General features: G+C 39.7%; 1 protein-coding gene across 1 annotated transcript in view; it reads right to left on the bottom strand.

The window, feature by feature from the left end:
• The window catches only part of LOC101856668 (CD109 antigen), a 58,048-nt gene that overhangs the window by 30,297 nt on the left and 10,937 nt on the right, over positions 1 to 16,814 (bottom strand). The window contains exons 7-16 of the mRNA XM_005100983.3: positions 15,163 to 15,250; positions 13,321 to 13,552; positions 11,426 to 11,668; positions 10,211 to 10,399; positions 9,702 to 9,860; positions 9,097 to 9,159; positions 8,635 to 8,823; positions 6,948 to 7,097; positions 4,533 to 4,670; positions 3,229 to 3,277 (exon numbers count right to left, since the gene is read on the bottom strand). Of these exons, the coding sequence (XP_005101040.1) occupies positions 3,229 to 3,277; positions 4,533 to 4,670; positions 6,948 to 7,097; positions 8,635 to 8,823; positions 9,097 to 9,159; positions 9,702 to 9,860; positions 10,211 to 10,399; positions 11,426 to 11,668; positions 13,321 to 13,552; positions 15,163 to 15,250 (1,500 nt within the window). The remainder of the gene's footprint in view (positions 1 to 3,228; positions 3,278 to 4,532; positions 4,671 to 6,947; positions 7,098 to 8,634; positions 8,824 to 9,096; positions 9,160 to 9,701; positions 9,861 to 10,210; positions 10,400 to 11,425; positions 11,669 to 13,320; positions 13,553 to 15,162; positions 15,251 to 16,814) is intronic.

Raw genomic sequence — 16,814 nt, 5'->3', positions numbered from 1 at the left:
GAAATACTATGTGAATGATAGCAGCTTGTCCCTCACAGGTTGCAACACTGTATATCTATAGATTAGCCAAGGGAAAAGTAGAGTCATCATGTCAGATCCCAACCGGACAGGATACCTGGATTTTTAAAAAGTTTACAACTTTGTAATGTTTGTCAGTACAGATTTACTTTCTTGCAAGAGTGATATCCCATTTTCAAAGAGACATGGAAAAAAGAAAGAAAGAACCTTTCACCAGAGCTTGACATCTAAGTTACGACAACCAAGAGATAATGTGGCTTCCCTTCGATCAATAACTTAACAGCTTAAGTCATGCTTTAAGTAAACCTTTCTATGGCCACTCCACAAAAAGTGAATCTGGAGTGACGTCCATGATGCAGACCTGTTGACAAAAATTCTCAGCAGGGATCTAGCATATTGTAAGATATCTTTTTGTCACAGACAATTTTCCAACTATAAAAATAACAACAACCCAGAAAGAACAGCTCTATCTCTACTTAGAATTTTTCCCAGCAGGTTTTCATCCCTGTGTCACACAGCTGCATCACTGCAGTTTCACTTTTCATGGAAGGGCCCTATATCATTCGAAACAAGCTAAAACATTAACATCCCATCTCTATGAACACAGTAAATATTGAAAGGATGTGCTTGTCGGATTGCAGTATACCAGAATCCACAGGATAATCATAAGATCTTTTAGCAACATAACTTAGATCATTTAGCCCTTCCAGCCCCAGCCATTTTTGTGCACTCCCTAACCCCAGTCCCAGCCAATACAGCAGTATTTCAGAAAAAGAGGCATTCATTCTAAAAAGTAATGTAGTATCTTTGTAATGTAGCTTTGATAATAACATATACCAATTTTTAAAGGTAAATGAACAAGTAATAAAAAAAAATTAAATTTTAATTAAGCTAATTTCGAAAAATGCGCGAATTCAGTACCCCCCGAAACTGAAAATATACGCTCTTGGGACGGAGGGAGGTGCAAGCGCTGCTGAAAATATACACGCATGGGGCTGGAAGGGTTAAGAGCTGGGCTGCTTCTACTGTGCTAGTCAGAGGCAACATACACTGGGAGGGATATGGCTTCTACTGTGCTAGTCAGAGGCAACATGCACTGGGTGGGATATGGCTTCTACTCTGAGAAGACGCACATGCACTGGGAGGGATATGGCTTCTACTGTGCTAGTCAGAGGCAATGGGTGGGATATGGCTTCTACTGTGCTAGTCAGAGGCAACATGCACTGGGAGGGATATGGCTTCTACTCTGAGAAGACGCACATGCACTGGGAGGGATATGGCTTCTATTCTGAGAAGACGCACATGCACTGGGAGGGATATGGCTTCTACTGTGCTAGTCAGAGGCAACATGCACAGGGTGGGATATGGCATTCCAACCGGCAGATGGAGATACCCCCCCAAAAAATCCCAACTTTCCAAAATGATTTTTTAGTAGAGGTTTTACGGCGTAGGTAACTGCATAAGGTCAAATGAGCTCCAGAAGATTAGAGGTGTTACAAGAGAGTAACAAACACAAAAAAGAAGAATGGGAGATAAGGACAATAGATGTTTGATAGGAAAGAAGAAACAAACCACAACAGAGCACCCACCAACCACCAACAAAACGTGAATTATCAAACTCGGATCTTTTGCATATAACAGCAAAGAGCTTCACAATTGCAGCACAGACAGCAGAAGATTTCGGCAAAAGGAGACAAGGACAACGGTGACACATAAAGTTAGAGGAGAAGAGGACCACATAGTACTGCTGGGTTGCGAGCGCGAGAACGGAACTGAATCGCCACTCTTGCCTGCGGAACGCGATTCAGGATTCACTTCAGCGGAACGCGGAACAGTATTGCCAAACGATTCCCGATTCACTCCCCTGTCGCTGTCATCACTTTGTGGCTTGTTTAACCTACTGCTGAGTCGCGTCACGAGCGCAAGAACGGAACGGAACACTTAGTATGGCTCCCCTTATTTTACAAAAGATGGCATAGTCCAACCCCCCTATTAAAACAAAATGAACGGGGTCCAACCAATAGACAGAAGGAATTTTATTGAGCCATTGTTTCAGCAAATCATGGGGTTGGGGGGGGGGGTGAATTTATGGGGGTCACTAATTGAGGTCAGTTGATAGAGCAGCGTAACAAAGGGTGTAGGGTGGAGAGGATGGCGGAACAACAAGAGTGGTACTCGCGCTCGCCAAGTGGTGTTGATATGACACTGTTCCGTTTCAGTCAGTGTTCCGCTGCAGTTCCACGAGTGCTCGCGTACTCGCGATTCATTGAAGCCGACTGAATCGTGAATCGCCACTCTCAAATTTGGCGAGCAGGATCCAGCTCTACCACATAGGAGCATCCACATTAAAGAATGTGTCCCTATACAGGAGCTGAGATATATCTTACCTCATTGAGACTGGGGGATTTGTGACCGGGGACAGAACATTTTGGTGTGCGTGCGTGTGTGTGTGTGTGTGTGTGTGCATGTGTGTGCGTGTGTGTGTGTGTGTGCATGTGTGTGTGTGTGTGTGTGTGTGTGCATGTGTATGTGTGTGTGTGTGTGTGTGTGTGTGTGTGTGTGTGTGTGTGTGTGTGTGTTGTTTTTTCAGTCTATAGAAGCTTCAAACAAAGGTAGAAGGAAACAGTTGGGGTGATTTTTTCCATCTTACTTTCTAAATAAACATGACTGAATAGCGTGACACTTTAAAGTGAAGCAGTACTTTGCTGCAAGGCTAGAAACTTGAAGTTTGTTGTAGTGGACTGGGGTGTCTGTGGACTGTCTGCCCACCCTGAGAAGAGGCCATTCATGTTGAGGATAGGAGTGTACTAGGAAACTTGAAGTTTAAAAAAAACATTTAAAAAATTTTTTCTTTCTTTTTTCTCAGTCAGAACATAGACACTAAAATTATGCAGAGATACATGGTGCTCATATGACCTTATGCAGTTGCGAGCGCCGTAAAACCCAGTACTAAACTAAACTAAGAGATACACTGGCAGAGAAAAGCTGAAAACAATTGGTTCATTTCCATTTCTCTATGCTCTAAAAGAGGTAATGGAGAGAAATTGCACAATTGTATTAGTACAATATACCCCGCCCCCACATCCCCTCCATTTCTCTACAGCCATCTTCTTCCACTATCTGAATCCCCGAAGAAAATCTTTTAAGTGTCTTCTACTTTCCATAAAGAAAAAAACAAAAGACACATAAATCATCTTTTCAATAACTTACTAGGCAAGCGTGTGACATCTGCATCTGTGAGAATCAACATTCCTGCACTCTGGGGAAGAAAAATTGAGCTTCTGAATGTCCAAGCAGTGTATTTTATGTCTGTGTAAAAAAAATCACTTACTAGCTTTAAAAAATTGTTTTTAATCAATAGGCTCATACCTTCTGAAATCATATCTAGAACTGTTCAGCAGAATGAGAATGTGTTATCAAGAGGAACAAATTTCAATTGAAAACAGAATATAATTCACAGGAAACATATCTTAAATACCACTTGAGTGATAGGCCTATTGATAAAATAAAAATTTGTCTTTATAAAAAACATCTTTGTCAAATGTTCAAACCTCGGGGCAACCGCACGGAATCTTGAACAATATTGCAAGGTACGTTTACATGTTTAACTATAAATGACAATGTTTTGACTTCGAACTGTTCACATCCGGTTCAGTTCCTGGCTGTGACAGTAAGGAAGTAGTATTAAAGAGATACTTTATTCTAGTTTTTATTTCTTCATCCAGAAGAATATGAGCACTTGACAGCAGGTAGGGATGGAAAATTTGCGTATGATACATGCAACCACAAATTAGCCGCAATGCAGTATGTCTCTCACTGGACTGACACTGTACACTGGATGAAACGAGGTAGTCATGACAGTAATGCTGATTTGTGGGAGTTTTCAATCAATAGGGAAACAAATCTATAAATCTATCATTTTTAAATAAAGAGAACTTCTTTGAGACTTCTGTATTTTCTACAAGCCTCTTGAATGTACAAACGCCCATACACAAAGGTCTATGAAACACATAATTATTCTTCCAACTTTGAAAGAAGTACTGTTTTCAAAATTAAGATCCTGATTGGGAATTAAATAATTCTCCTGCTCTTAAAATGTCAATTCAGTTGAAATTTAAAAAAGAAAAATACTTACTTCAACCATAAAGAATTATCACCTGTAAGAACAGAGGCATGTCAATTTCTTCACTTCCAATGAATGAAGAGTAGGGTTTGCTGGCATAATCACAACGATAGATGAACTTTTTGCTATATTTTTACACTCCAACACAAATGAATCTCACATAAGATCTATTTGTAAACCATTCCCTTAGGCACAAAAGGCAAAGATATACATTAAATTACTATCTTCTCACTCAGCAATCAATGCCATAATTATCAAAACTATGGAAGAATTTTTTTCTCTGCTTCATACAGTTCAATATATACATGTGTATATATAAACATTTTTATTTCCAAACTCCAGAAGCTGAAAATTACAACAGACAAAGACACATAAATTTCTTCCTACTCACACTGAACGAGGTGGTCCCATCAATGCCATAATCATAACCATGGAAGAATTTGTACTCGTACTCCGTGTCACTGACCCTCCACAGTTGTCGATAACTGGCATTGGCAGGCTCATCATACGTCATCAACTCATCTATCAGCTGAAAGATTAAGACCAAATAAGTCAACTATTTTAAAAAAATCTAGACCAAATAAGTCAACTATTATAAACAATCCAAATAAGTCAACTATTATAAACAATCCAAATAAGTCAACTATTATAAACAATCTAGACCAAATAAGTCAACTATAATAAACAATCTAGACCAAATAAGTCAACTATTATAAACAATCTAGACCAAATAAGTCAACTATAATAAACAATTTCCTTCTGTAAATATATCAGCACATTTTTCTCTTTCAATAAACACACTGTAAAAGAATATTGATGCCTTCACTTGACTGCCTCATGCTTCAAAGTTAAATCATAAGAGGTTGGCAGAGATCATTGTTTGAGATTTCACAAGCGAATGAGAAATGAATGCATTCCCCAACAGCAAGAATACACCAAGACAAAAGCACACATGGAGAGACAGGCTTACACAAAAAAGATGTAAATCCCCCAGAATGTCTAGAATCTGGCATTCACAGCCTTTTCAGGCCAAAGGCCACTTGTGATTTCCTCCTCACCAGACTTTTGAGGGGCCATCTTACAACTATGGAGAAACCTGCAACTTTTCGACCAATTTTTGGGCGCTTCTTTGCCGAGCATACTGCCGTAATACCATGGGTCTCAAATCAGAATTTTAAAAAAGGAGAAACTTTCCGGGTGATCGCGACAGAAAACCATTTTCGCGAGACACCCATTATCATTATACTGTTAAACCCTAGAAAGCAGAAATAAAAACCTTCAATTTTCCAAAGCAAGGTTATTTCATACCACTTCAAGGGTTTGGAAGATAATTTCAAATAAAAGGGTAGCAATAGAGAAGTTTAGCTGAGGAAATGGCGGTAGCAGAAGTCCGCTAAATAGCAGAATATTGAGATCCATGAATACACACAATTAAGTCATATTAAATGCAGGGCAGTAATTTTAGAGGTATGAAGCCCTCTCGGGAGGCAGATATAAGGCACTGGGATGTGTTGCAGCCGTGCTGAGGGAGTTGCCATTCTGTAAAATTTAGTATAGTTTTCATAAAGTCTTACAAATCCTGAAGAATAGAGGTATTACAAGAGAGTAACAAGTTCTGAAGAATAGAGGTATTACAAGAGAGTAACAAACAAAAAAAAGGAGGAAAGATAAGGGTAAAAGATGTTTGATAAGAAAGAAGGAGCAAACCACATCAGAGCACCCGCCAACCATCCAAATTATGTAAAGATATATGGCTTTTGAAGAAGCTTTTGAAGAACAGTGTACCATTTCTTGCCCGAAGATCGAGGTTTGAACCCAAGACAGTTCAATTAGAATTAATTCTATCAGCTGTTTCAGGAAACAAATTATGTCCAAAGGTGTCACCATTCGGCTGTCCTCAACAAAACAAAGCTTATGTGTTGGTGTGGGTGCTATTTTCTCCTATAAGAGCTGGATCCGTGTATCATGACTTTGGCGCTAAAATTTATTTTTCACCAATCGAAAGCGCGTATCATTGGCTTCATTTCTGTACAAGATACACTGAGTTCCCTGACTTAAAATCGCTATAAAAAGCAAATAACTGCTTCGCTTTGCTTCCAAATGAGCTCATCTTGAGATGTGCGGAATGGATTTCAATATTGTTACAACTTGGATGACGCAACAAGAATTACTACGGACCCGAGAGTAAAGCCAAGAATTCCTAAATCACGTATCATGTGATACGCTTTTAGGGCTTGATGGTTTCCGGTGTGCTGATCATTCATACATACCTACATTAATAGGTTTTTTGTTCCTTCTGAAAAATTTGCTAAAATCTTGATACGTGGAACTGGCTCTTATAGGAAGATTTGTTTTAGAGCCGTTGCAGATGGCACAGCATGGACATAGTATGAATCTATCATGAAAAGTTGATAGGCTTGCTTAATGTTAGAAGGTTAGATACAATTGGAATAAAAAGATACACTTTACTTTTGATCATTCATGAGAAAAAAAACAACACACTTTCAACAGTTTTCGCAATATACAATGTGAAAACTAAAGCACACACGTGCACGCACACACACATGCACACACACATGCACACACACACACACACACATGCACACACACACACACACACATGCACACACACACACACACACACACACAAACACACACACACACAAACACACACACACAAGCAAACACACACACACATGCACACATACACACACACACACACACACACACACACACACACACACACACACACACACAAGCAAGCAAACACACTTTGTATCCAAAAGTAACTGATCATGTTGCCCACCTTGTTTTCTGTGATACCATCACTAAGGCCACGACTGTAGAGATCAAGTAACATTCCACTGAAAGCCACGTAGGAGCCTGGGTCAGCCTCCGCATTGAACTCAATTGTGTCACGGGTGAAATCTTTGCCACGGTTGATACCCAACTTCACCTGGAGGGAAAAAAGAGGGGTGTGTGAAGTTATGGAAGTTAAAAAAACTGTAAAATATGGCATCTTTTACCAGAATTTAATTTCCGAGAATTCTATGAGGTGAGATTTCTTCAGAAAAAGTATGTGTACATCTGACCTGTGTTTATGGAAAATCTAGCCCCCAGAGACTAACGGGAGAAAAAAAACTTCACTTCTATGCATTCATAACTAGCATTGACTTTGTTCTTTAAATTCAAAAAATTTGCTTAAAGAAAGCAAGTTTGTATCTATCAAAATGACGTAAAATTCAATACTCTATTCACATGATTTTTAATGATTAATCTACGCCTCGTTTCAACACAGTTAAGTCATTTCAGAGACCGCTTTCTCCAACTGAAACATCCGCCCTCCTATTAAAGACAAGTCACCAGGGTAGAGAGTCGTTTTTCCTATATGTAGCAATGGAGTCCTGTATCATTTCAAATAATACAACTCAGGGGGTTACGTTTCGATAATCACTCAGTTGCCAGCAAGCTTCGCCTTTGCCTGTGAATATACTTTTATGATTGTAGAAAATTTATATAAGGCCACAGATTCACAAGTAGGCAGGTAGTGTGCATGCTCACCTGCTGCAAAACTACCTCAACCCGAAATTCTCAAGAACAGATATGACACACAGATACAATACGTGCAGTGGCGGTGGGTGGACCAAGATTTGGGTGGGGCTTAGGTTTCTTCCACTTCTTTACCACCAAAAAGCAAGCAATTAGAACAAAATAGTGATGATTTTTCTATACTCACGGCGAGCCACGGCATTTTGAGAACCATTCAAACGAGAAGAGTCACCTTTGTCTTCCATCTCTTTGTTCTTAGTTAAATTTAAGCTTCTGGATGGTGGGGATGAAGCCGTTTCACCTCCAAATTTCTCTAATTAGTTTTTATCTGAAGAAAAAGTTGCCTCAAAGGTGGTTTGATGTAATTAATAACTGTTAAATCTCAGTGGCACAAACACACAGCACTCCAAACACATACTGTCTATGAGGTGGATTGGGTCGTGTTGTTGCTGAAAATAGAACGCGCCTAACAAAGGCCCAATGGGCGCATAGGTATCTGTGTCACTGGGGGAAAGTGTGTCGTAAACTTTCACCCCATTGTCAGGGCTGGGAGAGCGTGAGCCCTCTGTGCAGTGTAATTTTTTTAAAGTCTTCTACTTTTTTACAAGAAGAGTTTCATTAAAGACGGGCGTGGGAACCGGCTTATTCTTTCCGAGCCCTAACGACATTTGATTGGCTGTTAGGTTACTATAGTTGTAAGCGGTGACAACAATGATTGGATAAACGGGCAAGCTGCCAAGCTGATAACTGTGTATTCATTGTGTGCGATCATGACGGTTTCAGCTGCTTATTTCGTTATTTAAGAAACTTTCATTAACTAAGGGATAGAGTTGGGGTGGGGACGGGGTGGGGGTGAGGGGCTCAAGCCCGTAAGCCCTTCACTACCCACCGCCACTGAATACGTGTAGAAAAGCGTCAATGAAAAGGCATGTGTGCATACTTACCATATTGTGTCTGGTTCCATTCACAAAGAAGTTCAGGACATCAGTAACTATTTCCTCAGGCTCTCTGATGTAGTAAACCACAATGCGAGCTACAGGAACCATTTCCCGAGAAAGACCAATGGAGAAAGTCTTCTGACGAGAGGTCATCTCAAGCTCATCACCAATAATAATGTTGCCTTGTGCCATTATCTGCAATTAAATTAGAAAAGAAAAGACTAAGCCTAAACATCTCAGGAAGATGAATATGCAAGTTAATGAGGAAACAAAAAATATTGAATAAATTAGAAAGAAAAAGATGTCTAAAGCGGGAATTCATAAAGCACCAATGTATCTCCCCCATAGACCAATACAAAACTGGTAATGAAGATAACACAAATGTTAACGTTTCCTCTTTACTCCCTAGACAGGTAAAAAAAATGAAAATAAGAGATAGAAAAGTGCTTACAACAAAACGCTGTTTACCTGGTAAAAGATTGCAGAGACGTAATGGCTCACTTTCACATGGAATATTATGTATTCGTCAACCTGGAAAAAAAAAAGAAAAAGAAAAGCACTTTTTGAGGAATAGCAAAGGTGGAAAAAGGAAAAGCGGGGAGGGGGTATTGAAAGATATGAATACAGATGAATCTGCTCACAAAACCACCTGTCTAAAATAATCTCCTGTACAAATGACTGCTTCCCACTTCCCTTTTGGGTTTGTTTCTTTTTTAACATTATAATGACATTCACCAAGACGTCAACTAGTCAAAGACAACCACCTATCTCCTCGACGATGGGTGCCGTTACTGAAAACAGAGCAAAACTTAGCAGCCAAGGAAAATAGCAATTACACCATCAACAACAACACTAAAAGTGACAACAACAAAAGATTGACAGAAGAAAGGATCCTTCATAAGACTTCCGTTTCTGAAACAAATAAACAACTCACCAGCCTGGGGAACCAATAGCAAAAACAATAACAGCAAAAATACCACCATTGTCAACAACAACAACAACAGCAACAACAACTACAGCAGCAGGGACGGCAGAAACAACATAGTGTGACACAAAGGACCACAAAGCCACACCTGAGGGTGAGCGGTGGAGGTTGTCACGGAGATGTACGAGTTGGACGGGGAGTAGTAACGAGTTCCCCGCATCTCAATGTTCTTGGACCGGCCTGTCACAAACCCTGGGTTAATGTATGTGTTCGTCTCAAGTAGTTCGCTCGGGTCTTGGAAAGATGCCTGAGGATAAATTACATTTTTTTAAAAGTTAAACTTTAAAAAAGAAGAAAAATAGCTCTCATTATAATTTTACTTTAAAAATTGATATTACACCTTAGTAGACGTATTGCTGATGACTTTTTCAAGACATTGACATTTTCAGACTGATGAGAAGTGCACTAACTTTTAAGAAAAAACTAAGAAATCAAGGTTAAATCTGCAGCCAAGTACTTACACACATTTCTTCCAAGCTATAACCACAAGACCAAATGGTCTATCTTTGAAAAGACCAGCCTAGTAGGGCATTCAACTATCGGGAAAAAATATCACAGTTACATCAACGACAGTTGGGAGGTGCGAGCGAATCCTACCGTCAAGGTAAAACTGTGGGCGTGGACGCCCAGGAAGAGTTCAAACTCTGCGATGCCATGCAAGACTGGGTGAGTCTGAGGGCCAGAAGCACTTGCATCACTATTGCCAGCAGAAGTCATGACAGTCTGTACGATGGTCACAGCCCCTCCGTCTGTCACAGGTGTGCCGTCATAGCGTGAAACGGCCACCTGGGAAGTTAAAAGGAGTTGGGTTTTCGGGTTGTTGTTTTTTTAAGTAGAGGTTTTACGCCGCTCACAACTGCATTAGGTCATATTGTGAGAGTCAAAGGGTAGATGTCATATTGTGAGAGTCAAAGGGTGGATGTCATATTGTGAGAGTCAAAGGGTAGATGTCATATTGTGAGAGTCAAAGGGTAGATGTCATATTGTGAGAGTCAAAGGGTAGATGTCATATTGTGAGAGTCAAAGGGTAGATGTCAACCGAGAAGTCCTTACAGGGAATCGGGCTTACTTTGCTCACCTCTCTAGCTTCAACAGCACAAAGTCTGCTTCGACTATCAAGGCACCCCGGAAATAGCGGGTCACACAAGTGTAACAAACATACAAAAGAAGTAAAGGAAAAATGATGATAGTAAGGATTAGGAGAGAAAAAGGAGCAGATCCCAGTTGCAGTTCAGGTACAGTTATGAGCATGACATTGATGAATCAGCCCATTTACAATTTATAATTCTACTGTGCATAAGAACATATTAATGTTCCCCCTTTGGGAATGGCCTAAAGACCCTTCAGTTAGTGGCACCGCCCCTTGGGGGAGTTGGGTTTGAATTTGAGGCAATCGACGAAATAATTTTAAACACTTGAAATTTTTAAGCTCAATATGAAGAAAAACATTTTGAGCTAAAGTTTTGATTCAAGATAAATAATTATTATGGGAGTTGTCTTACATTAAGACCCCCCCCCTCCCCCAAGATAAAATAACTTACATCAAACAGGGAATGGTTACAGTTGGTGGGGAAAGGTTGGAGGGGGGATGGACATTTTCACTTAAGTCACATAATATATTAGTGCACACTCACAGACTCACATGCAGACATACACGCTACAAACAAACACACACACTCACACACACACACATCTACACACACACACACACACACAAACACATCTACACACACACACACATCTACACACACACACACACACACACACACACACACACACAGTCTTCAACCCACAAGGGACACAAAAGCGAACCTGAACTTTCAAGATGGACCCCGGCTTAAACGTTTTCACACTTCCTCCGACCCATCTCATCTTGACGTCGTTCTCGTACATGATGGTCCCTGCCCAGCCTGTGCGGTTCAGATCGGAGTACCAGTCCGTAACATTGGCAAAGAACATGAACTCACTGTCCACAAGGCTGGTGGTCTCACCCCCTCGGCCAGCCAGATCCTCAAGTTCTGCTTTCGTTACTTCAAAATCTATTCTCCCTTGATACTGACAGGAAAGAAGAAAGATTTTTAAAAATCAGTGACGACAGCTTTGGCTCTTAGTTTTGCCCAAAAATTCTATTAAAAAAAAACACAACTGGAAATGGTTAAAGAAATGAGGAGGGAAAAAATTGGAGGGGGGGGGGGGGGGGAGAGAAAGAAAAGACCATTTTACTTGTTTGTATGGAAACCAGGATGAATACATATAGATTTAAAGCACACAACATGACACATTACAAACTACATTCAATTCAAAAACACAAATACCATATAGGCAGATCGATACAAAGAAGCTTTTTTTTTTTTACAAAGACTAAAAAGTGTTACTCAATGACAAACCCAACTGACCATTATTTAAATTAAATCTCATCTTACAGACACTGCTTGACTTTGTCCATGAATCTAAGCTAGCTAACTACGCAACTGGTGGGAACCTTACAAGAGAGCGCCAAAATATAAAAGGGCACAGCAAACAGAAGAAAGATGAAAGAGCAAAATAATTACTAAAACCCGGGACAATCTTTTCCTAGATGTTACTGTGATGAAATACATGTCTTATACTTTTTTGGGGGGTTTTTGTTAAGTGTTTTACGGCGCTCGCAACTGCATAAGGTCATATGAGCGTGCGGGACACACCTAATATTTTCAGTTGGTAGGAACTTTTGAATTTTGCCCGGGTGGTGGCCGAAGCCTATTCTTATCGATTTTAGACCACCAAGGGATCTTTAATGTGCGCAACTTGCACACGGGCCCTCCGAGATTTTTTGCCCTTGTCCGAGAAGGCTAGGTGTCGATCTTTCCTACCAGAAGATCAGGGGTGTGGCAGAAAGACAGCAGTAAGGAGGAGCCAAGGAGTAGCAGTAGAAAGGCTGCAGAAAGAGTCAGCTAGGAGCCCAGAGGAGGGGGCAAAGGAGGTGAGGGGGTGGGGGCAGAAAGTGGAAATAAAAGCAGACAACAGAACATTGCTAGAGAGCAGGACAGGAGGTGAAAGGAGACAATTTTAGAGAAGAAAATTGTTCGGTCGCTACCCGGATTCGAACCCGGGACCTTTGAATGAGAGGCCAACACCTTAACCTCCAGGCCACGAGAGCCCCCTGTCTTATACTTGATATGACAACAACATACTTGAGATGAAGAGACTGAAGGCTAATTTACTCTGGCAGTAACATTGTCGTAACATGTTCATGAGAACAAAAACAAATCTCTTCAAAGCATCGATTTCTTAAAGACCCATTAGTTCATTCCCATAAGTTTTATAATTCCCTTATGCAAAAGGAGATATACATAAAAGTGTCATTATGTCAATGACAAATATAGTATATCAAGCAGTTCTATGTACCTGTCTATCCAGATCATCTATCCATCTTTCAGGATGTACAATGATTTTCATTTCATTTGCTTTACATTTTAAGTCTCAACCTGATACAAAATAAGAACCCCCCCCCCCCCCCCCCCAAAAGGCCACTTTGAAATAAAGCATTGAACTTCCTCAACAATAACGAGACTGACATAAATCTTGTAATAAGGAACATGTCAAGTGCGCCCATTGACCGTTACAGTCATACAATTTTTCTCTGTTTCTCGGTCGGAATGATCTGGGGGGGGGGGGGGGGGGGAGGGGAGGGAGAAACAATAAAGAATAATTAATCAGGGACTTACAAAGTCAATAAATTTGTACTCATAGGCAAAATACATGTAGTAGTCTTTCACTGGTACTTCTGTGACTGGAATGTAGTCAGGTTTCACAGGCAGGAAGCCAGGACTGTCGTTGCTGCCCAGCCGATCACGGTACGGCTTTTCCCATCCCCTGGTGGCATTCCAGATTTCCTCACGAGGGCGGAAAAACACAGTGAGAGTCGCATTTCCCATGCACGGGCGACCACTTGTGTGACTAGAAAGAAATTAAACAAACACAGGAATTTTGTAAAAGGAGCATTGTGTGATCTGGTAACATCTTCATTTGAAGCTCGCATGTCATCAATACAAGCACATGCAAATGAATCGATTTAACTTTTCTGACTCCCTTCATTTATTTCAATCTCTTACACTATTGCATCTATTTAGTACTAACAACTTATGCACTCCTATTTCATCGATTTCAATTCCAAAGTTCACTTTTAAAAGTGAACCAATTTTGAAAATAAAATAGCATACCTTTAGCAATGGAAGATAACTTACCCACCCATTTTGAGATCCATCCAACAGCAAAAATCACCAAAAAAAACCCTCTTCACTGCTAAATCAGGATGACCCAGACCAATTAACTTTATATCTTAATAAATCTATACATTTTATAAATTTTATTAGACTATATGTGAGGCAGCGTGGTGGAATCAGGCTCTCGTCAATTTTTGGGCGTGGAGAGTTATTGGTATCATCTTAAAACTTGTTCACTTGTCTTTATTTTAATGAAAAAAATATCCATTTATCTTGAATACAAGTCGAGATATATGCGAATGAAGGAGGTGGGGGTCACCTGTTTTCAGAGGTAAAATAAATGAGAAAATGGCCTCCAAAGATTAGTTATTTCCTTAGCTTAAAAGTCCGTGGTAACTAAATTTTTAAAAATTATTTGTGCCTTTAATCAACGTTTTTCAGAAAAATCCACACAGAAATGAGTTCTTTAATGGGCATGAAAGGTGAGGAGCAAAAAAATAACTTTTTAAATAAAAATTCACAAACCTGCGGAAAAATGCAGGTTTCTTCACTTTGATTATTTTGAGGAGAGCCTGATTCCACCACGCTGCCTCACATATTTCAAAAGAGCTTGAACAGATAACTCAATTTTACAACCCAAACAGGCCATAATGAAATTATGGAACGTCCACGATTTAACAGCTTACGAAACAGAAAGCATGCGCACAAAAAAAAACTTATTTAAAAAAAGAAAAAATAGAAACATAATAAATCAAACACTTGTCTAGGTACAAAATTGTACCACTATGTTCTCCATAGCACAATGCCTAAAGTAAAATAATGACGTCAAACATAAAGCAGAACTTTGCAGACAAATTTGAAAAAAGTCAACATCACACATTCATCTTCAGCACAGCTTGTGAATACCCTAGTAATATTTTAAGTACAGATGCTAAACAAAGAATAAAAAAAAAAAATCAAAATCATCTCAAAGCATACATTCAAAAGTAAGCGACAACAGTCAATACATACATATAGTTACTTTTCGCTTATGGCTAATCATTGAAATAACATTCTGAAAGAAAGTATTTTCACTGTCAAAAAGAAATCTTTGAAGAACAGTAAAATCTTGACATATGGAGCTCACTTCAATCTAGCAAAATATGTCACAGTACCCATGGTACGTTATAGTCTTTCCAATTCAACAGAAATAACCTTGGGACTCAGCATTTACCCATAAAACAAGGACTTAACAGCCACGAGTGTGCTATATTTGGAGCATGTCCATCCCATTCAAGTATCATGGTATCATATCACAATGGACGTTTTCATTTTCTGTGGATTAGAAGTTTGCAGCTCACTTACTTTGAAGTAACAGATCCCTTAATGACTGCATTAGGAGAGTTCATCATATAAGCTGGGACAGAAACATTGACATCAAACCTCGGCTCCCCTGAAAAAAGAAATAGAAATGAATCAGAATGTATGTGTTAAGTGTTTCATTCAGAAAATTAAGGAAAGCACAGCACAGAGGCCTAACAGAATATAACCCATTTTCCTACATGAGGAAGATCCTGGATCACGTCTTTTCTTGTGCTAAAGTAACTCAAGTAGAATTTGATAAAACTGAAGTTTTCTCTCTCCAGAGCTGAAACCTATAGAATGTTGCTGTCAGGAAAGTAAAATGAAGAGCCTTTGACTTGAAACCCGCTTCTATTCATTGACAATTCTGTTTTACTATTTACACCTTACTTCGTTAAGAATTAAAGTTTAGTTACAGCACAGAGTTGTTATCGATCCAGTTGTTATTGTTGTTGTTATCGATCCAGTTGTTATTGTTGTTGTTATCGATCCAGTTGTTGTTGTTGTTGTTATCGATCCAGTTGTTGTTGTTGTTGTTATCGATCCAGTTGTTGTTGTTGTTATCGATCCAGTTGTTGTTGTTGTTATCGATCCAGTTACAGCACAGAGAAAAACAATATCACATGTATCCTGAAGTCAGTTAGTTAGAAACACACAGACTTAACATCAAAGGTGTGAGTGCGTTGGTGTGCGTGCGTGTATGTGTGCATGTGTGTTTGTGTGTGTGTGTGTGTGTGTGTGTGTGTGTGTGCGTGTGTGTGTGTGTTTGTGTGTGTATGCACACAAATAGAGTTGATGTTGGTGGTGGCCAGAACAACTGGCGGTAGAGGTGATAAACACACAGACTTAACAGGAAAGGGGTGTGTTGGGTGTGTGCGTTGGTGTGCGTACGTGCGCGTATGTATGTATGTATATGTGTTTGTATGTATGTGTGTGTGTGTATGTGTGTGTGTGTGTGTGTGTGTGTGTGTGTGTGTGTGTGTGTGTGTGTGTATGTATGTACACAAATAGAGTTGATGTTGGTGGCGGGCAGAACAACTGGCGGTAGAGGTGAAAAACACACAGACTTAACAGGAAAGGGGTGTGTTGGGTGTGTGCGTTGGTGTGCGTACGTGCATGTGTGTGTGTGTGTGTGTGTGTCCATGTCTTCCTCTGTTCTCGAGCGTCAAGTGGTGGGCAAACATCTAGCCCATCTCCCAGTCGAACTTTCCCCTTTTACATCATGATAATAATATAATTCAGACATGATGGCCGAGGCTCTAGTATGGTACGTGGTACTGGTTGGTTATTGAATATGTGAAGCGTGCTGACAAAAGGAGTTGCTTCTCGGATTCAAGACTTTTAAAAAAAGATATAGACCTATCACGCTTCTACGTGAAGTTTTTATAATATATTAGTATGGAATAAAAAAAAGGCATGTTATAGTTCTAGAATATTGCATTAGTAAAAGTTCTACAAATTTGACCCCTGTGTCGATTTTTAGCCAATATCTCCATTTTGTGGATTGCGAGAAGTAACTCATTTTGTCAGCACGCCTCACATATACTTCTGCACTAGCCTAATGCACGCTAGTTTTGTTAAAAGGATGTAAATGGTAATTAGATTGGTAAAAGGATGTACAGATGTGTATGTGTACATATATATATATATATATA

The sequence above is a fragment of the Aplysia californica genome, unplaced genomic scaffold (genome assembly GCF_000002075.1).
Source record: "Aplysia californica isolate F4 #8 unplaced genomic scaffold, AplCal3.0 scaffold00267, whole genome shotgun sequence".
Lineage (NCBI taxonomy): Eukaryota > Metazoa > Mollusca > Gastropoda > Aplysiida > Aplysiidae > Aplysia > Aplysia californica.
Note: the sequence above shows the minus strand (reverse complement) of the source record. Positions and strands in the feature narration are given on the sequence as shown.